The following is a 22,407-nucleotide window of genomic DNA, read 5'->3' on the forward strand; positions in this document are numbered from 1 at the left end:
AGTTGTTCCCACAACCAACACGAAGAACAAGAGCATCTTTGCCGCAGGCGGCGCCATTTCAGGCATCGTAACTGGAAGCAAGGCAAGAGCTCTTGTTGCCTCCTCTTCCACCCCTACATCAACCCTGCCAAAGGAACAAGAGTACCTGAGGTACGAACCTGTGATCACCCTGGCCTCGTTAAAGGCACCAAGGGAGGAAAGCCCGAAGAAGTACTCCGAGTCTTTATTTTCAGATGCTGACTCAAGCGACATCACATTCATGCAAGTTATGGCTACCGGAGCAACTTCAATCGATGAGCAGCTGGCTCAGATGAATGAAGCAATTGCAAGGTTAACCCGAACTGTGGAAGAAAAAGACTTACAAATTGCAGCACTCGTCAACCGACTGGAGGCGTAGGATGGCGAGAAACCTAACCTGAAGATTGATCATCTGAAGAAGGAAGACGACGAAGAAGACGAGCCCCCGGTGAAGAAAATCGATGTGAAGCCGGAGCCAGACCAAGCAGCGGCACTCATGGGATCTCTTTCTATCCAGCAGCTGCAAGAGATGATCACCAACACCATCAAGGCACAGTATGAAGGAAGCTCTCATGCCTCCACGTTGTACTCGAAGCCTTACTCCAGGAAGATTGACGCCTTAAGGATGCCGAAGGGCTATCAACCGCCGAAGTTTATGCAATTTGACGAAAAGGGAAACCCAAAGCAACATGTCGCACATTTCATCGAAACCTGCAACAATGCAGGGACGGAAGGAGATTACCTCGCCAAGCAGTTTGTGCGCTTGTTAAAAGGAAACGCCTTTGAGTGGTACACAGACCTGGAGCCCGAGTCCATCAACAACTGGGAACAGTTGGAAAGGGAATTCCTCAACCGTTTCTACAGTACCCGCCGCACTGTGAGCATGCTGGAGCTGACGAGCACGAAACAATGGAGGGAAGAACCAGTCATGGACTATATCAACCGATGGCGTAATCTAAGCCTCGACTGTAAGGACAGGCTCTCCGAGATTTCTTCAATCGAGATATGAATCCAGGGCATGCAATGGGGTTTACAATACATCCTTCAAGGTATCAAGCCACCGACTTTTGAAGAATTAGCCACCCGTGCCCACGACATGGAACTGAGCATCGCCCACCATGGAAAGAATGAGCCAATCACCGATTTCAAAAGGGATAAGGTGTTTACTTCAAGAGCAGACAATAATGGGAAAAAGCTCGCCAAGGAAGCTTTTACCACCAAAACCATCCCTATCAAGACCTCGTCCGCACCCGTCAAAATCTCCTTTAATAACAAAGCAAATGAGATAAAAAGAAGTGAGCCTTCCCACACCCAAGATAGGTACAAAAACACTTTGAGGGAACTGGAGCAGAAGGTATACCCTTTTCCGGACTCCGACATGGATGCAATGCTGGACGACTTGCTGGAGAATAAGGTGATTGAGTTGCCTGAATGCAAACGCCCTGAAGAGATGAATCGTACCAACGATCCCAAGTACTGCAAGTACCATCGTATCGTAGGTCATCATGTGGGCAAATGTTTCATCCTAAAAGAACTCATCATGAAGTTGGCACAGCAAGGGCGGATTGAGCTCGACCTAGAAGACACAGTCGCAACGCATACCACTACGATCGTGTTCGGGTCCTTTGATCTCGTGCCTCTTCAAGAAATACCTGACCATTCCTATCAATGTACAATCTACATGGCACCTTCTGCACAACCATCATTGGGGGCAAACGACCAGGATGCACCTATCAATGATGAAGAAGGGTGGACATTGGTGACCTATAAGAAGACGAGGAAGCCAAGACCACAAGCTATAAAGCCAAATGGGGAACAAGCGAGAAAGCATCGTCGCCGCAATAATAGGAAGCCTAAAAGAAGTATAAGAGCTGCTAAGTCAACATATGATGGGGAACCTATGGAGCAAGAGCCACGTATTCCCGTCTCTTTGCACGAATACTTCCCGGATGACTTCTTCCAACAGTGCACTATCAGTGCATGTCACATGGTCGAAGTAGAAATGGAAGAACCCTCAAAAGGCAAAGTTGTCACCACTGAGGGGGAAAATACTCTTATAACTGAAGAAGGTCTGCCAACACACCTTAGCATCGAATGAGCGCTCCGGTTGCCAAAGGAGATGCGAAGAGCACTGGCAGCGGTCTTGGCAAGTCCCGACGACCAAGAAGTGCAAGAAAGCAAGAACGAAAGCTTGAAGCTTCGGCCATATGAATGTGCCATATGCTGTGCCGCCGAGGACGCAATCCACTTCACCAATGAAGACTTGCTGCTAGGATCCAAGCCTCACAACCGACCTCTCTTCGTCTCTGGGTACGTAAGGGAGCATAAAGTCAGCCGCATGCTTGTGGATGGCGGATCAGCCATAAATATCATGCCAAAGTCAACAATGACCACAATCGGCATCAAGGTGGATGAACTATCCCTAAGCCGTCTACTAATCCAAGGTTTTAACCAAAGAGGACAAAGAGTGATGGTCATGGTCCGAGTGGAGATGACCATTGGTGAACTCAAGTCAAGCACAATATTCCACGTGATTGATGCAAGAACTTCCTACGGTTTGCTCTTAGGAAGGCCTTGGATCCATGCAAATGGAGTAGTACCGTCCACCCTTCACCAATGCTTAAAATTTTACCGAGAAGGAGTGAAGGTGATCTATGGCGACACCAAGCCATTCACTGAAGCCGAATCACATTTCGCAGACGCCAAGTTCTACATGGATGAAGACATGGTGCCCGAAACTCTTCGAAAAGAGATTAAATCCATGGGCAAAGCAACACCTAAAAAGCAGGAGTGGCAAGCCGTGCCAAAAAAGCAAGAAGAAGAAGTTATGCCATCTTCAAGCAAAAACAACGATGAGCTTGCTAAACCTGCAACAACCAAAGGGAGTAGAACGCCCTCAAATGGACCAAACATACCCGTTTTCCGATACATCCCGACGTCTAGAAGAAAGAATGGTCAATCCCCGTTTGAAACTGCAGCAAGCAAAGCCGATGCACAGCGGCACATGGATAATGTAAAGTTGCTTAAAACAAATGCAATTCTGCCTTTAACACAGCTAGGCGACACTAAGGTTGCAGGACCATCACAAGGCTTCATAAAAGGCCTGCCAAAAGGGGTAGAACCAAGCTTTCTCCCAACCAGGAGGACCGAAGAAGGTTTTGATCCAAATGCCTACAAACTCATGTCTAAAGCTGGGTACAACTTCACCTCCTCTGCAAATTTGGGAAAGAAGGGTTTGAACACCGTCAAAGACAACAAACGTGATCTCACTAAAACTCAGAAGAAGTTGAAGGAACATGGTTACGGGGTCAACAACAACAAAGCTGGACTTGGCTTCACACCAAATGCACCGGTGAAGATCTCCAGCAAGACAAAAAATGCTAGCGCTCAACACATCAGCGTGAGCATTATACAAAATAAAGAAGAGCCTCAACCTGCCCCCCAGACGTTAGTATTCGATAGAATGAATCGTTCAAGACCCAGAGTTTCGGCAACTAAACTCATTGGCGGTCAAAACAGAACTTCCGTCTTCAAAAGGCTTAACACGTCAGCATCTCGAAGCTCTGTTTTCAAAAGGTTGTTGAAACCTAAGAAGCAAAGCAATACGACTAGCTTTCCTCCACGACAGTCAGTTATGGAAAGACTTAAAGAAGCCAAAAAGCCTTCCAAAAGTAGAAAAGATCGATCGTCTGGCAGAAAAAGATGACGTTCGAAGTTCCATTCCTTCAAGAATGAAGCGCCAAACAATTTTGGAGGTTAACATAGTTGGATCACTGAAAGTAAAAAGGCGCACCATCATTTATACTGGACAATCTTCATGCCAACAAACTCAAGGGGTCAACATCGAAGAAGAGGCCCAAGACGTCTTCCACATCACAATCCAAGAAGGTGAAGAAGATGAAATCCTCGAGGAAGATGTCATTACAGCGCCGTCACAACTCAAAGATGGGGGGCAAGCCACATTTGACGATCTCAAAGAACTCAACTTAGGCACAAGTGAGGAACCAAAGCCTATCTTCGTGAGTGCATTACTAAGTGCAGACGAGATAGAGAAGTATTACCAGATGCTATTAGAGTACAAGGACGTCTTTGCTTGGACTTACAAGGAAATGCCCGGCCTCGACCCCATCATTGTTGTGCATCATCTTGCAGTCAAGCCTGGAACACGACCAATAAAGCAAACTCAAAGACGCTATCGATCCGAGCTCATCCCGTAAATCGAGGCCGAGATTGACAAGTTGATCGAAGCAGGCTTCATTCGAGAGGTGCAATACCCCAAGTGGATCTCCAATATCGTCATAGTCCTTAAGAAATCTGGACAAATACGTGTTTGCGTAGAATTTCGAGACCTCAATGATGTTTGCCCAAAGGATGACTTCCCCTTGCCAATCATTGAAATCATGATGGACGCAACCACTGGCCATGAGGCACTATCATTCATGGACGGCTCTTCTGGATACAATCAAATTCGTATGGCTCTTGAAGATGAGGAACTAACAGCATTCCGCACTCCAAAAGGTATCTACTGCTACAAGGTGATGCCCTTTGGTCTGGAGAATGCTGGAGCTACATATCAACGCGCAATGCAGAAGATCTTCAATGACATGCTACACAAGAACGTAGAATGCTATGTAGACGATGTGGTGGTCAAGACAAAGAAAAGATTAGATCACTTGAAGGATTTGCGAGTAGTGTTCGAAAGGTTGCGAAAATACAACCTCAAGATGAACCCGTTAAAATGTGCATTTGGCGTCACATCTAGAAAGTTCTTTGGCTTCATTGTCAAGCATCGTGGCATTGAAGTGGACCAAGCAAAGATCAAGGCCATTCAAAGCATGCCCGAGCCAAGAAACCTGCACGAGTTGAAAAGTCTACAAGGACGGCTAGCCTTCATCAGACGCTTCATCTCCAACCTTGCAGGGCGTTGTCAACCGTTCAGTCGACTCATGAAGAAAAATGTTTCGTTCGTATGGGACAAAGCATGCAACATTGATTTTGAAAGCATAAAGAAGTATTTATCAAGTCCACCTGTCCTAGGGGCACCTGTACCAGGGAAACCGCTCATATTGTACATCGCTGCTCAGGAAAGTTCAGTCGGAGCACTCTTGGCACAGAAAAATGAATCCCAGAAAGAATGAGCGCTTTACTACCTCAGTCGAACGCTCACCGGCGCTGAGTTGAACTACTCCCCAATAGAAAAAATGTGCCCTGCCTTGATATTTGTCATCCAGAAGCTCAGACATTACATGCTTGCTTACACCATCCACTTGGTTGCTAAAGCTGACCCGGTCAAATACGTCATGTCCAAGCCAGTTTTGACAGGACGACTAGCTAAATGGGCATTGCTTCTCAATCAATACGAGATCATCTACGTCTCAGCTAAAGCCGTCAAGGGACAAGCACTAGCAGACTTCCTTGCCGACCATCCAATCCCAGCCGATTGGAAAATCTCAGACGACTTGCCTGACGAGGAGGTGTTCTACATCGACATATTCCCGACATGGACGATGTTCTTCGATGGATCTGCACGAGCAGACGGAGCGGGGGCAGGAGTAGTATTCATGTCGCCACAAAGGCAAATACTACCTTATTCATTCCAACTAAGCGAATTATGCTCCAACAACGTCGCTGAGTACCAAGCACTGATCATCGGGCTCCAAATGGCGATTAACATGGAAATTACAGCCCTTGAGATATATGGCGACTCAAAGCTCATAATCAATCAACTCCTGACTGAATATGAGGTGAGGAAAGATGATCTCGTCCCATACTTCCGGCTGGTAACGCAATTGCTGCAAAAGATCAAGGCAGTAACACTAGAACACATGCCAAGAAAAGAGAATCAAATGGCAGACGCTCTCGCCAACCTAGCCTCGAGCATAACGTTAGGAGAAGACGAAGCCACAAACGTGCCAGTCTACCAAAGATGGGTAATCCCGCTTGTCACTGAAATGGTACTAAGTGATACAAATGTTATTTCCATACTTCCGATCAACGTTGAAGAATGGAGACAGCCGCTGATCAACTACTTGGAGCATGGAATACTCCCAGATGATCCAAAACACCGTTCTGAAGTACGTCGACGAGCGCATCGCTTCCTCTATTACAAAGGGACACTCTACCGGTGATCTTTTGAAGGAGTACTTCTGAGATGCTTAGGCGATGAAGAAGCCAATCAAGCCATGGAAGAAGCACACTCAGGAATATGTGGAGCGCATCAGTCCGGACCGAAGCTTCATTTCCAGCTCAAAAGAATGGGTTATTACTGGCCAAGCATGGTAAAGGATTGCCTAGAACACACCAAAAGGTGCCAAGCCTGCCAATTTCACGCCAACTTCATACATCAACCGCCTGAACTATTACACCCTATAGCTACTTCATGGCCATTCGATGCATGGGGATTAGGACCAATTGCGCCAAAGTCATCTGCAGAAGAAGCTTACATCCTGGCTGCAACAGATTACTTCTCCAAGTGGGCTGAAGCCATACCCCTGAAGGAAGTCAAGAAGGAAATTGTCGTCCGTTTCATCAAGGAACATATCATCCACCGATATGGCGTGCCTCGCTACATTGTCACTGACAACGGAAAACAGTTCTCCAACCGACTCGTGGACGAGCTCTGCGAGAAATACAAGTTCAAGCAGCACAAATCCTCCATGTATCATGCTCCGGCCAACGGTCTTGCAGAAGCATTTAACAAGACATTGTGTAACCTCCTGAAGAAGGTAATCGGCAGAACAAAGAAAGACTGGCATGAAATAATAGGCGAAGCACTTTGGGCATACAGGACGACATATAGAACGCCTACCCAAGCTACACCTTATTCTCTCATATATGGCGTGGAAGCTGTTCTACCGCTCGAAAGTGAAATCCCCTCGCTAAGGATGGCTTTACAAGAAGGCTTGACTGACGAAGAGAATGCAAAGTTGCGCCTTCAAGAGCTGGAAGCCCTGGATGAAAAAAGACTCGAAGCCCAGCAACACTTAGAGTGTTATCAAGCACGACTCTCCAAAGCCTTCAACAAGAAAGTTTTCCCTCGTTCTTTTCAAATGGGAGATCTCATCCTTTCATTGCGTAGGCCTATCATCACAACTCACAAGACAAAGAGCAAGTTCACGTCAAAATGGGATGGACCATACGTAATACAAGAAGTCTACACCAATGGCGCCTACTTAATCATGGCGGAAGACGGCTTGAAGATCGGCCCTATCAATGGCAGATTCTTGAAATGCTACTACCCCTGAAAGGCGACAACTCATGCTCTTTGTTCGCACGAGCCTAAACTGCATGAACCAAAGCTCCTGGCCCGCAAGAGCATAAACTATGTACGGCAAAATCATCATCAAAATTACTGTTAAATTCATCACTCATTTGAACTACGTTATGGCTTGATCTCTTCTTTGGAAGGGTACGTAGGCGGCTCGAACATTCAATTTCGAGTTCAGTCATATCAAAATAAAAAAAAATATATATAAAAGTTTTATTAAAGAAAGTCAATTTTATTACAAAAGAATAAATAAATAAATACATATGTTATTATGTATTTACAAAAAAAAACAAAAAACAAAAAAAAACAAAACAAATGCATTGAGAGAAATAAAGTCCGTTTTTACTTATTTTTTCTGGAAATTTTACATAAATTTGCATTATACATACTTAAAAAAAAAATCAAATCAAATCAAATTTACAAGAGGGGATCTTCAAGGACGATCAGGTGCCGCCTCACCACTCGGCAGAGCTCCAGAAATGAGAGGCGCCGGAGGTTGACTGTTTGAAGCCACACCACTCGGCGGAACTCCAGGAAGAAGAGGAGCCAAAGGTTGATCATTTGGAGCTTCATTACGCGGTACAGCCCCAGAAGACGAAGGCAAATGCTGCTAGAACAAACCCACAAACCTCTGATGATCAAGTAAAATCGGACCATCAGATTCCTGCATCTGGTCAATCTTCCTCTTCATGTTTGTCGCATAGCTATGTGCGAGCTTATGCAATTGTTTATTCTCCTGCTTAAGCCTTCTAATCTCCTGTTTGAGACTCGTCACTTCAGCCGCCAATGATTCAACTTGACGGGTTCGAGCAAATAGGCGTTGTGCCATATTAGACACAGAACCTGCACACTGGACACTGAGAGCCAGAGAATCCTTAACATCCAACTCATCAGACCGTTTGGAAAGTAGTCTGTTATCTCTGGGAGTGACAAGGTTTCGGGCCATCACCGCAGCGGTCATATCATTCTTCACCACCGAATCCCCAACGGTAAGAGGACCAGTAGGGGATATGAAGGATGGGCGCCATATGTTATCTGGAGAATACGGGACTACCTCTTCACCAAGGTTCAAATCAAAACGACAGTCGGAGGGTCCAGACATTTTCAAAGGTGTTGAAGAAAGAAGAGGTCGGACAAATCAAGATCTTAGAAGTGCAAGAAGGGAGTTTCTACAAGCGAAAATTCAAGTGTGCTTTGAAACGAACTGCATGCCTCTATAAAGATCAACACTCGACGGGATTTCAAAGATCGAAGAGGCGAGCTCAGAATTCGAAGAGGCTAATTCAAAAATCAAAGAGGCAAGCTCAGAAATCGGAGAAGCATCTTGCTTTTCCAGACGCGTTAGCACCCGTCACGCGCAAACTCAGCTTTGCGGAAATCACGGGCAATTTGTTAAAGCGCCAATCCCAGATATCGAAGAGGCGCCAGTCTTTTTCAGCCTCGTCAGCACCCGTCACGCGCAAACTTAGCTTTGCAGAAATCACGGGCAATTTGTCGAAGCGCCGATCCCAGATATCGAAGAGGCGCCAGTCTTTTTCAGCCTCGTCAACACATGTCACATGTACACTCAGCTTGACAAAAATTACGGACAATTTGTCGAAGATTTCTGATAAAGAAGAAAGCACGTGAATCCATACTGATCAATCACGCATTGGTTGCCGACACGAGTAAAAGAATAGTACCTCTACAGGTACTAAAGAATTTCCTATAACTGTCCACCTTCACCCTCCATAGCAAGGCAGACATACATAACCTTTCTTCATCTCCGAGAATGTCTTCCCAACGAAGCCTCTCGAGTCACTCAGTGTTTCTTATTCATTGGGGTACCTCTACAAACAAATGACACCAAAGCAAAAGTATTTCATATCACCAGGGTAGAAAGCAAGAGTATCTCATATCATGCGTTCTCCCTGTCCTTTTCTTTTTCCTTGTTCTTACCTACAAAGACAAGGATAAAGAAAACAATATGCCGGAACCTCCACTCAAACTCGGATGCCACATTTGCCTGGAGAACAAATAAGGCAAGTGAAAATGATACCTTGCAGCATGTGGAGACAATGTGCAGAAGAAACAAGCAGAGAAGAATGCAGTCTTCACAGTCAGCTCAGCAGAAGGAGTCCGAGCTGAGGAACTCAAGAAGCTGCCACATCTGCCTGAAGAAACAAGCAGAGAAGAATGCAGCATGCACAGTCAGCTCAGCAGAAGGAGTCTGAGCTGAAGAACTCGAGAAGATGCTACATTCTACCAGAAGAATAGATAAGACAAGGGAAAATGATACATTGAAGCATGTGGAGACAAGCACAACAAAGCACGTGTCGATTCATCTGCTACTTCTTCAAAATCAAAAGTATCTCATATCATCAGGTTTGCAATCACTTTGGGTGGAGGACTCGTTTTGACCCTCAAATTCTTGGGTCGACTTGCTAGGCGTTATGGGCTGCATGTGCCGTTTCACCACCCTTGAATCAAGTCCTTAAAGATCAAGTCACCAACTGGAAGAAGAGCCCATCAATCTTGAAGATCATACCGTTGACCAAACTGCTCAGGTGTGAATTAGAAAGATTGAACAAAGCAACAAGTCGTCACCTTCACCTCGTGCCTGCTTGCCATGTGTTCGAGTCAACCTTCAAGAATCAAGCATCAACGGCCCTTGAAGAAGTTTCCGGCCAAATTCAAGATCAAGCCTCGACGGCCCTTGAGGAAATCACAAGTCCGATTCAAGATCAAGCGTCCACCATATTTGAATCAAATCCAGTTCAAGAATAAGCTGTGGAAAATCAACAATTGGAGGAATCCAAAAAAATCCTCCAACCCAGTTCAAGATCAAAGCTGTGGAAAGTCAACAAAGCGCAAAAATAAATACGTGCCGATTCATCCACTACCAAAGCCAAAGATCATCTACCACATAAAGCTCCTTGTGGTCCAATTTCAACCTTCAAGATCAAGCCTCGACGGCCCTTGAAGAAATTTCAAACGAAGTCCAAGAACAAGCCTCAACGGCCCTTGAAGAAATCTCCAGCCTAATTCAAGATCAAGCCTCGATGGCCCTTGGATTGACAACTACATTAAGGGACTTCAAAACGCATCTCCTACATGTAACAAGCACATGTATACAACGCGCCTTGAAGTGGGGGCATTTGTAGATATTGAAATTTCGGTGGCATAAATGTTAGCACATTGCATTAAGATTACATTTGTAAACATTGAAATTTTGGTGAAATAAATGTTGACTATTGTATTAAAATTACAACCTTCATTCACTTCACCTACATCATACACTAAGTTCACCTACAACATCCACCAAGTTCACCTACAACATCCACCAAGTTTCACCTACAACATCCACCAAGTTTCACCTACAAACATCCACCAAGTTTCACCTACAACATCCACCAAAATTCACCTACAACATCCACCAAAACAAATGGATGGTGGTGATTCGTTCCCAAAGCCTATAAATAGGCTCATCCATCAAAGAATCAAGAAACCAATTCACAAATACATTTCTCTACTCCCAAAATGGAAAAGAATACTCCCCACACATCCAAAATCCTTGAAGCTTTGAAACTCTAAAGCTTTCAAGCATCCAACCTCCCAAATTCAAGCAAATCCCGAATGATCAAGAAAGCCCTCTTCGTTCTTCGTCAAATCCTCCTTCAAGATCAAGCCCTAACGGCCATTGAAGAAATTTCTCCTTCAAGATTAAGCCCCAACGGCCCTTGAAGAACTTCCACTAATTCAAGATCAAGCCTCGACGACCCTTGAAGAAAGTGTTCAACAAATCCACACAACTGTTCATCCTAAGATCAAACCCCGACGGCTCTTTTGGATCAACAACATCATCAAATCCACATAACTGTTCATCCTAAGATCAAGCCCCAACGACCCTTTGGATCAACAACATCAATAAATCCACACAACTGTTCATCCCAAGATCAAGCCCCGACGGCCCTTAGATCAACAATCATCCGTTCTTCAAGATCAAGCCCAAAATCCCTTGAAGATCCGTTCATCACCGTTATTCAAGATCAAACCTTAACGGCCCTTGAAGAAACACTCATCCTCAAGATCAAGCCCCAATGGCTCCTTGAAGATCCGCTCAAATCCACCTTCAAAGATCAAGCCCACGGCCCCTTGAAGAAACTTCCAACAGTTCATCCAAGATCAAGCCTCAACGGCCATTGGATCAACGAAACATCCACAAATCAACACCTTACGGAGATCGAATCAGAGGATCAAATTTGAGAGAGATTGTAACCCAAAATCATCAAACACAAATATTATTTTGTGCACGTTGTTCTTGTCTCTTTCGTTTCAGGAATTTTCCGTGTTCACAGTATGTTTCATATCACATTTATTGGAATATGATTTAGAAAGTATATTTCATAACACATTCACAAGATATCTATTCTACTGTTGTTCTATTAAGAGAAAAGCTCTTGTCAACTTTTTTTTTCTTGTTTTTTTCAATTTTACCCTCATTTTTGAATACACAATATTGACATGAGGAGGGTAAAATAGTAATTTGGTACATTTTGACAAAATGACAATCATATCCTTATTTTTCCTATTTTACCATCACTTTTGATACACGATATTTACATTTTTTCATACTCTTTTTAAAATTTTAAAAACTAATGACACTCCTTAATAAAAAAACAAAATAAAATTGTTCACGCACAGAGAGTGTGTGCTCATCGGCTAGCATTGATAATAAAATCACATTAGATAATAAGCATGAATAAACTATCAATCAAATAATTTGAATGAAGAGTATTAATGTAGACCGTGATCGTAATTCCAATTACATAAGTTATGGGTGGTTGATTGAGTATGTTAATATTGATTAAATTAATTAATCAATTATCGTACGACGTATTGGGTTTTAAAAGTAAGTTTCATGAGTAGGCCTATTGGGCTTTTGATCTATTGGGATTGTAAACCAAGTTGTACTTGACAACTTAAGTGAGAAAGCCCAAAAGACCCAAGGAACCTATTAGATTTGGAAGTCTTACAGATCTATCAACCTGATCCTAAACGATACGAAAAAACAAGTTTTGAATTGGCACGTTAACTAATTGGGTTGTTATTAGGTTACACGTTAAAAACATAACAATTTTACCCGCGAGTAAACTCATTTCAATCCGCTAAGAAAAAAGTTAGTTTGATACTTTTAAACTGCTAAAATACTTTACTACAACAGTTATATTATTTAATCTCAAATAAGTGAGGTTAAAAAAAATTCCAAAGCACATTAAAATTCATAATAATTAATTTACAAGTGTTGAAATGTGAAAAAAAAAAAATTGCAAACGTTCATGATCGCATCCTCTATGCTTTGATGATGGGTACATCTTGTTTGGATTTTTAATACCCTACATAGGGGAGTTTCAAAATAAAAAGAATAAATAAACACTTGTGATTACATCTTCTACACTTAAACGATGGTTATACCGTCATTTAGATTTTTAACACCCTCCAAACCCTCGACAAGAGGTTTTTGCATATTAAGCCCGCATTGCATAGTGTTTGCAAAAGAAAGGAGACTTGGCCCGTTACGCTACATCTACTCTGACCCACCCAGACTGCCTATTTTGATTCTGATGGCCCATTAATTCTTCCCTCCCTCCCTCCACTACCCACCTCCTTCATCCCTCAAACGGAGAACGGAACTCCGTTTCCAAAAGCAGTGAAGGAGAGTGGCTTCATGCAAGGGCTTTCTCCGACCACCCGTTCCGGCAGTTCTGAACCGGAAGACTTGACTAAAACCGGTAGTTTTCACCGTTCTTTGGATTTACATTCTCTGTTTTTACCACCTCCATGTTGAATTCACCAGTTTTACTGCCCAATTTGCCTTGTGTTTTAGATAAGAGAAGTAAAGGAAGCAGACGATATGTTCCGCAGAAGAATTCCGTGGCGTATGCATTGTTAATCACACTTTACCGGTAATCTGGACTTGTATTTAACTTTTTTTTTGTTTTGATTTGTTTTGTCATATTTTTGGAAGTAGGAGTTAGTAATGATTAGTTTTTATCAGGGGACTTGAAAATGGGAATGAATTTATGCGTAAACAGGAGCTTATCGATGCAGCTGAAGCGAGTGGACTTTCTCGTGTGCCTATTATGTATGTTAATTTGGCAGTTAAATTCTTTTTTGTTTGTAATTTGTGTTTAATTTTGGGATGTTTGTGATGTTTTGAGACATGGGTTGTGTGTTATTAGGCCAGAGATGGGAAAGGGAAAACCGGGAGGTCCAGGACGCTTTGCGGGTTCTGGAAGGGAATGGTATAGTGGATGGTCCTGCATGAAGACATTGGTAACCAAGGGGCTAGTTACAAAATCAAGCTGCCCAGCAAAGTATGGCTTTTGTTTCTGCATTTGCTTCTCATGTTTTTGTGCTACCGAGGATTTATATATTTATTATGTATTGTTTTTCTGCCTCTGAACTTGTTAATTTGTAGCCGACCCCACTTAGTGGGAAAAGGCTTTGTTGTTGTTGTTGTTGAACTTGTTAATTTGAATGGTAAAATAAGCCACACTGGTTTTGTGAAAACTGAAAATGAACTATTTATAAAACAATCATCATTTACAAATTATACAGTACGAAAGATCTACTTTGACGTGGAATTCATAGAACCTTCGTTCTTTATAGAAGAATGCCTTGTGAACAGGAACATGGGTACATGTTTACATTCTAGGTAAATGACATTTAAGTTGTTTACAACCTTAAGCAAAATATATGAGCTGTGAACCTTGGTTTTTATGGTTAGTTTTGAGATGAGTTAGTACTTGCCTGAAGCAAATGCTGAAAAATCATATGTATTATGGCAGTCAATTCTTATAAATTTACAAGTTGTTGAGTTACACTTGGATTGATTTTGTAACAGCAGATGTGTAATGCATGTTGCAAATGTAGGTACATGCTTACTGAAGAAGGTCAAGAAGCTGCACGTGAATGTCTAACCAGGTCTGGTATGGCAGGTCCTGTCAGAAAAACTGCTAATGCCAAAGGGCTTTCTGTTCTGGATGTGGATACTACTTCACATCAGGAGCTTGATCATTCTGACTCTGGGGAAGACGTCATATTGTTATCAACTAATGTGACTATGAATAAGAATTCGCTTGATATTCCAGAGGAATACATCGGGAAGGTATATGTCTAACTAGCTTCTAAATATTTACTTGAACAGTTGCTCTTTTGAATGTATCATGTTAGATTGGAAGTGTCAAAATAGCGCCTATACAGAGTTTTACAACAACCATAATTTAGGAGTCACAAGTTAACTTCTGGCTATATATTTACAAGACTGTAGTGGATACTTATAGCGCTTTTTTCTTAGATTTGAAAGTCACCTTTTTTCCAGTATTGTTGAGTACAGCTGATATACTGTTAATATGTTGCTAATTGACTTCTTGGTTTTTAGAGTTATCCTAAGCCAAAGTCTACTTTGGATGGTTTTGAAGCAAGTCGGAATGTTTTCTCATTGCCACCTCTAAGCTTTGGGGAGAGATTTGAAGATGCATATGAAGTAATCTTGGTTTTGGATGATCGAGAGCAATTTGCCACTAGGGGGTCAGTAGCTTATTATTTTTTTTCTTCTGCCGTTTCTTTTTATGATGAAGCTAGTCAATGGTACTTTTTGTTCTTTCTTGACAAGAACAGAGTTTTGGGGTTAAAAATAGTCAGCAACATGAATGGTCCTTGCATACATGCTCTCTTTAGATCTCATCACTAGTCACTATCCATATTTCTTGTGTAGGGTTGACAATAATGCAGGAGCTAGTTGTCCATCTTCATCCCTACCTTCACCACTATTACTTATCCCCATCCTTGCCCCCCTCCTTGTCACAGAAAGTGCGCTGCCTAATTATTAATTTCCCCATTTTCACCTTGTATCCATATCCCCATATCTGAACAACAAATAAAGGGAAAACAAAACACCAAATGGATGAAAAATTGATTCAACCAAGTAATTGTTAATATGGCAAGTATTACCAGTTTTCTATTTTTATTTCTTTTTTTTGTTATTTTACTATGTTCAATGGTAGTGTTCCTTCCTATTATTTGTCCATTGTTCTGCTAGTGTTTTTAGAATTGTGACTGATTTGGTATATATTGTGTCTAGATCGCGGCCTGGAAGAATTATTGAGAATGTTCGCACTCAATTCAAAATCAAAATAGAGGTCAGTTTTCTCACTCTTTTATATGCTAGTTCTTCCAACGGTTTCGTACATTAACTAGAAGTAGAACGTGTAGCCTTGGTTATCATTTTATTTTCTTTATTATTGGTTTTTCAAAACAGGTCGACTTTTAAGACTGCTTGTTGTTACCTTGTTTGTATAGTTATTCATCTGCTTCATGTTTGAGTCAGGTGGAACATTTAAATACAACGGAAAATAAATTGAGACATTCTTGCAACTGGGGCTCATTAAAGCAAGAATCCCATGGTCCACGGGATTTCAGTTTTTCCTCTATGACTCTATGAAGCACTCAACTGATTTAGTCTGTTCAGCCTTGGTTAAGTACGGCATAAGCTCATCAGTTTCACTTTCACCGTACTGGGACTAACTTGGTAGTTTAAGTAGCTAGCATAGGACTCAACTGCCCTATTTGTTGCTGCTTTGAAAATATTTTTACATGGTTCTCTTGATACTTTTAGGCAATCTATCTCTTACGAAAATCGATGGAAAGATATAGAGATATGAAAAAGGATTTGCACATGGTCTTTATAGATTTGGAAAAGGCGTATGATAGGGTCCTAAGAGACATTCTTTGCAGGATTTTAGAGAAGAAAGGAGTACGAGTAGCATATATCCAAGCTATAAAGGATATGTATGATGGAGCAAGGACTACCATAAGAACTCACAAGAAAGGAGTACGAGTATCATATATCCAAGCCATAAAGGATATGTATGATGGAGCAAGGACTGCCGTAAGAACTCACGAAGGACAAACCGAAAGCTTCCCCATAACTTTAAGGTTACATCAAGGCTCATCTTAAGTCCTTACCTATTTGCATTGGTAATGGATGAGTTAATGGGACATATGCAAGATGATATTCCTTGGTGTATGCTTTTTGTAGACGATATAGTGTTGATAGATGAAACTCAGGAAGGAGTAAATGCGAAGCTTAACCTTTGGAGAGAAGTGTTGGAATCTAAAGGTCTTCGCCTAAGTCGGTCAAAGACAGAGTATATGGAGTGCAAGTTCAATGCAAACGGAGGCTCAAATGAGTTAGGGGTGAGGATTGGAGATCAGAAAGTGCCAAAGAGCGTCTGCTTTAGCTACCTAGGATCTACCTTGCAAAAGAATGGAGAGTTGGATGAAGTCGAAGAGTGCATCCAGTGTGTTGTGTGACTGTCGTATGCCCCTGAAGCTCAAGGGAAAATTTTATAGGACATCAATAAGGCCGGCAATGCTTTATGGCACGGAATGTTGGGCGGTGAAGCATCAACATGTACATAAAATGGGCGTAGCAGAGATGAGAATGCTTCGTTGGAAGTGTGGGCACACGAGAAAGGATAAGATTAGGAATGAGGATATCCGAGGTAAAGTAGGAGTAGCCAAAATTGAAGGAAAGATGAGAGAAAATTGGTTACGGTGGTTTGGACATGTGAAACGAAGGCCTACTGATGCTCCGGTTAGAATATGCGATTATGGGACAGAGGTTCAAGGCCGAAGGAGTAGAGGAAGACCTAGGAAGACTTTGGAAGACTTTGGAAGAGACTCTAAGAAAAGACTTAGAGTACTTGGATCTAACGGAAGAAGTGACACAGGACCGAGCACAATGGCGTTCTAGGATTCATATAGCCGACTCCACTAGTAGGAAAAGGCTTTGTTGTTGTTGTTGTTCGTTCTCTTGTTACTTTTGTTGACAGTGAGATAAAATCAAGCACATTATTTTGCATCTTCTAATCTGTTCTACTTGTTGTTTTTACCTTTTGGTATGTCTCCACGGGCGAAATCCAAAGTCCAATTTCTGAATTTGAGTATGTTACTCATAAACTTCAGTTATGATTCTAAGAATTTTCTTAATAATTATTTGGCCATGCCATTCTTCTTGTTACAAATGTTTTGGGTCTGTTGTAGTGTTCCTCACGTGTTTGCTATTTCAAGTATCAAGTTGTTGCGATTGACATAAATGGCATCGTAAGACTATTTTTGATAAATTCATAAAGAGAAATAATATTGTAGGTACTACCAGCCAGCATTTCTGAGTGGTATATGGTCCCCTAGAATTTCGCCATTTGTACACTTCTGGAATATAATAGAAAAATTTCCAGCCATTATTTTACTATGTAAATAATTGTAGTAGTGAAAGATAACTCCTTATATTAGTTCTTGTTGCAATATATTTTTTTCCAGCTGTGGAAACTGTATTTAACAATCTGACTCTTCTACAGGTTAGAAGGTTACCAGTTGGAGATGGAATCTGGATAGCTCGCCATAAACATCTTCATAGCGAATATGTGCTTGATTTTATAGTTGAGAGGAAGAAAGTTGATGATTTGCGCTGTTCAATCAGAGATAACCGTTACAGGGACCAAAAATTGAGGCTTTTGGTATTGATTCTTAAGACTCATGGGTTTATCTTTATTAACTATACAAAAATTTGCTATAATATGTTGATACTACTGTTTTACAATTGTTTCAGCATAAACTAAGCTGCTCCTTTACATGCTTAGTATCAAGCTATTTCATTGTGGAAACTTGGGTTTCTCCTAATAATATATCTTTACCTTTTAATATCTGCTTTCACCGCATTTAATTGGAAAATGTTGAATTACAAACCTTAAATGTTACAGCATGAAAAGGAGAATACCTAAGTAAAAACCTGAAACATATTCCTATCAGTTGTTGTTCTTATTTTCTTTCCTCCCATAACTATGGATATTATAAATTGAACATCACATGGTTGTCCCTTTTGAGGATTTAATGTTTAAAACATTTTGTCTGTGCTCATTTCATTGCTTAAGTATCTAGGATGAACAATTTGATAAAGGAAATCATGCATCTCCTATAAAATGCATTACCCAGGCGGGGAATTTGGTGGCTGCAGTTTTAGGCCAGATGCACTTGTGACCGTGGCATTGGGTGCATACTGCACATCTTAATGCTTATTTTCCCAATCTAAATTGACAGTGTTTTTTGGTAGGTATTGGCAATAAACGTCTTTTTTTTTTTATTGAAAGTAAATAAATCAAAAGTTTGTATGCATCAAAAACTTGTTTGAAGAAACAAAGTAAATGATTGAAGCATTCTCTAGTTTGGAGAAAACTATTGGGAGTTTTGAGCAAGAATAAATTAGCATTCTCTTGGGTAGTGTTTGTTATGGACTTCATACGTTGTGTTTAATAGCTTAGTGAAACAGTGGTTTCATTTTACGTATGAATTTATTGCCACTCCCCACAGTCCTCATTCCAGACTCACTGACACCGACCAGGTTGGGTCGTTTAGGCTGTCACACCTGTTTTCTGGCATAACCGAACAGAACCGTAACCAATGGTGGTGGCGGTTCTATCGGCAGTTGAGTGGTGGGGGTGGGCCATACCAAATTCCCCCACCCCTAACAAGGAGTACTATTTGATTTAGCAGTGCTTATGAATGCGGAATTTTCTGATTTATTTAGTTACTTGGCAGAGTAAATTTGTTGAGATTGAGTTTTCATGTTTGCTGAATTATGGTTTTCCTGATTTTGTTGTAGTGATATTAATACCTTGTTTTGCATTATACTTCGGATACTAAAGGAATACATGCTTTTACAGTGAAACCTCTATATAGTCATAATGTTGGGACCAAACCAATTTTATAACTTTAGGGAGGTTATTACTTAATAGAGGTGTAGTTCAAAAAAAATTATTTTTTGACTTAGTTATCCTTAATGAATGTTGAATGGATACAAAGAACCACATTAGTAGTAAAGCATACGAATTTCCAAGATGAAGCTTACGAATCTCCAAGATGAAGCACTAGAAAAAGAAAGACACCTAATCTCCAAAATATTTTATTTCATCTTAAATTTTTAATTGTAAAAATATAGCATATTCTTTGACATTGACAATTATTACTATGTGGAGGCAAGTTTCTTAAGACAGGACCTAGAAAAACTCACTTTATTACAATATGGAGTTTATTCTTACATATAACTGGCCCAAGTTGGGACCATATTTTTTTTATGACTACATGGAGGTTTGTTCCTTTATAGAGTATCACGATAGAGAGGTTTTACATGGCCCAAATTATTACACCATAATTTTAAATATTTGGATTATAATATATAAGCCCTCACCATTTGGATTATAATATATAAGCCCTCACCCTTGGTTTGAAGCACTTGAATTGGGATCTAATAGATCCTGACCTTGCGTTTATGTAAGGTATGATTCACAAACTAATGAGAACGTACAAAGGCTGATTTGTATTAGTCTGTCATTGATTTTCTTGTGGTGCTTCATGTTTGGTTCTTTTGTCTCTCACTGTCTACTAGAGAGATTTGTTTGCTTCTAAAGAGATTGTTTACCTTTCCTGAGAACGTTGGGTTCACTGTGAAATATATTATTTCATGTTTATTCTGACATGTTTGCTCCTTCAATTGCATGTGGCAGAGATGTGGTCTTAAGAAGCTGATATATCTTGTGGAAGGTGATCCAAATTGTTCTGAAGCAGCGGACAGCATTAAAACAGCGTAAGCATTTTTGTGAATATTCCTAATGGCCACGTTTCTTCCTTGACTATTCCATTTAAAGAAAATCATTTTTAAACTAAGAAGTAAACCTCTCATTTGTATAAGTGATCAATTGAATGGTGATGAATTTTCCTTTACCTTCTGTTTCCGTAAGTCCTACATTAGTGTAGTACTGGTTTTCCAATACCACAACCCAGCCAAAATATTCTCGTGGGTACTGTTCACAGCCCTTTTAAGGCTCAAATTAATTCTTCCATATCAAGTAAGCCCCTAATTCAAACCCTAGTTTCTGCACTTTTGAAACCGTAATCTCTAGCCATTGCACTTCACATAGTCTTCCGAAAGAATGCCCAATATCAAACCTCCTTGCTGCCTTATATATCTGTATTATCAAACGGGAAATCTAGTCCCTCCAAACCTGTATTCTGAGTTGTCTTTCGTATAATAATTATGGTCATTGAAGTAGGGTTAATTTTGAAGGGTAAACTAGAAAAAGATGGCATATTCTTACTATCTCTGGTTTCGATTAAAGGTTCTGTTGTGTATACTTTAAAGTTAGCATGTTAAGAAAAACTAAAGAGATAAGAGATATTAGTTTTCAATTTTAATACACGTCTGAGGATCCTATAATCCTATTTTTTGGGTCATGTTCTCAATTTGCCAGTCCAGTTTTTAGGTACCCATGATGATTTTGCACTTCTCAAAACCCTTTGTGTGAGTGACTGAAAGTAAATCATATAATAACTCTTCTATTTATGTCCTAATGATTGCAAAAGAAACAATTATCATTTGGAATCCATCTTCAACAGTTATAGTTCTCATTTTGTACAGCTGTTTCACAACTGAAATTTTGGAGGGATTCGATGTTCAAAGAACCAGTGGCTTGGCTGATACACTGAAGAAGTATGTTCATCTTACTCAAGCGATAACTCAGTACTACAAATCAGAGTATTTGGAGGAACAAAGTATGAATGCTGGGGTTTGCCCTTCTTTTGATGAGTTTATCAAAAGGTGCCAAGACCTGGATAAAATGACAGTTAGTGACATATTTGCCATTCAGCTCATGCAGGTATGAACTGTTTCTGAGAGAAAGGAATATCACCTCTTATTTGGCAGTTAACGATGTCTTGGTTGGCTCTGATCCCTTAATGTAACAATGTATAGGTTCATTTATGGATAGTCAAATGGAAAGAAATTAAATTCTGTGGGTTCGGCTTTTTCCTTTTTACATGTATATCTAATATATACTGTCAACTTCTAGAAAGAGAAATAAACTAAAAGGTGCATTTCTAGTCTACCAAGGTATGTCCTGTGTTGGATTCCTCTGGATGTTTTATCCTTGGTCTATGGTATCGTTCTACTTACTTTTTGAGCATCTAAACTCCATTAAAATTAGTTAGTGTCTGGAATTGTTTGATAAAGAATTCAGTAAATTACTCCAGACTCAGAGCTATTTAGAACCAAATTTTATGATACGGTTTGGTGTAATTGCTTGGTTTGGAGAACTAGGGCAGTTCTAGTGACAGTGGGTTGAACAACGTCTACATTCATCTTGAATTATAAATGCAGGTACCCCAGGTAACCGAGGAAGTTGCCATAGCTGTTCTGGATTTGTACCCCACGCTTTTATCTCTTGCCCGTGCCTACTCTCGACTTGTAAGTCCTCACTCCCTTGTTTGGAATTTGAAATGTAATAGCCACCTTTGGTGTTTCTGTGTGCAACCCTTTTTCTGCTCATAACATTTCCCTCCTAAAACATTTTCTACTTTACGTTCATTAATTTGCAATCTTTTAAGATTTCTAGTGATCTTGTTAAAAATAAGAGAGTTAACGCTTGCTGGGTCATGACCGCATGGGACGGAGGGATTAAAGGTGGAAACAGAAACACTTTGTTGTATCTTCTAAAATTCTATTTCAGTTTGGTCTGATTACATTACCTAATAGCGTTGATCTGTTTGTTTACTTATTTAACCTTGTTCTAACATTTTTATTCACTCAAATTTCTTCATTTCTTTGTAAATTGTAAATAGGAAGGCGACGTCGATGCACAGGAGAAGATGCTTAAAACGCAGAGTAACAACGTTGTCAATGCAGGTGCTAGTAAAAATATATTTCAATTCGTATGGGGAAAATGACTGTTTCTTGTCCTAGGTCGTGAACGGACAATTGCTCTTGTATTCTACAAATCTTGCAATGTAAATAAGATGGAAGGGAAGTTAGGGTTATAAGAGTATATATGTTGTTGTATGTCTTCTCTTCCTTTTCCTTTTCTCCTTGCCCGTTTGAATTTTCTTTTAAAAGTTATTACAGTTTGACCAAGTCAGAAACTCATATTGGCATAATTGAGGCGTATTGTAAGCAAAATCAAGTCAAACTTTGTCCGCAAGTAATTTTAAGAGTCGCTTATCCGCGTAGCCGGCTGAATTTGACACGTTCA

General features: G+C 40.7%; 1 protein-coding gene across 1 annotated transcript; it reads left to right on the top strand.

Annotated features, from left to right (window-relative positions):
* Positions 1-12,886: 12,886 nt before the first annotated feature.
* Positions 12,887-22,312, top strand: LOC126628049 (crossover junction endonuclease MUS81-like). Its single transcript, XM_050297633.1, has 12 exons — positions 12,887-13,056; positions 13,152-13,230; positions 13,323-13,409; positions 13,507-13,641; positions 14,201-14,435; positions 14,709-14,857; positions 15,411-15,468; positions 17,689-17,847; positions 19,891-19,970; positions 20,802-21,039; positions 21,540-21,626; positions 22,001-22,312. The coding sequence occupies exons 1-12, from the start codon at positions 12,993-12,995 to the stop codon at positions 22,103-22,105; spliced, it is 1,476 nt and encodes a 491-aa protein (XP_050153590.1). The 5' UTR covers positions 12,887-12,992; the 3' UTR covers positions 22,106-22,312.
* Positions 22,313-22,407: the final 95 nt, after the last annotated feature.

Source organism: Malus sylvestris, chromosome 7 (genome assembly GCF_916048215.2).
Source record: "Malus sylvestris chromosome 7, drMalSylv7.2, whole genome shotgun sequence".
In the NCBI taxonomy this organism is placed as follows: Eukaryota; Viridiplantae; Streptophyta; class Magnoliopsida; order Rosales; family Rosaceae; genus Malus; species Malus sylvestris.

What these genes read in the sequence shown, in the direction of transcription:
- LOC126628049 (XM_050297633.1), top strand. Translation starts at nt 12,993, where the DNA reads ATGCAAGGGCTTTCTCCGACCACCCGTTCCGGCAGTTCTGAACCGGAA. An exon ending in ACCAAAAATTGAGGCTTTTG is followed by an intron (nt 17,848 to 19,890) that starts GTATTGATTCTT and finishes TGCATGTGGCAG; the next exon opens with AGATGTGGTCTTAAGAAGCT. An exon ending in CCCGTGCCTACTCTCGACTT is followed by an intron (nt 21,627 to 22,000) that starts GTAAGTCCTCAC and finishes AATTGTAAATAG; the next exon opens with GAAGGCGACGTCGATGCACA.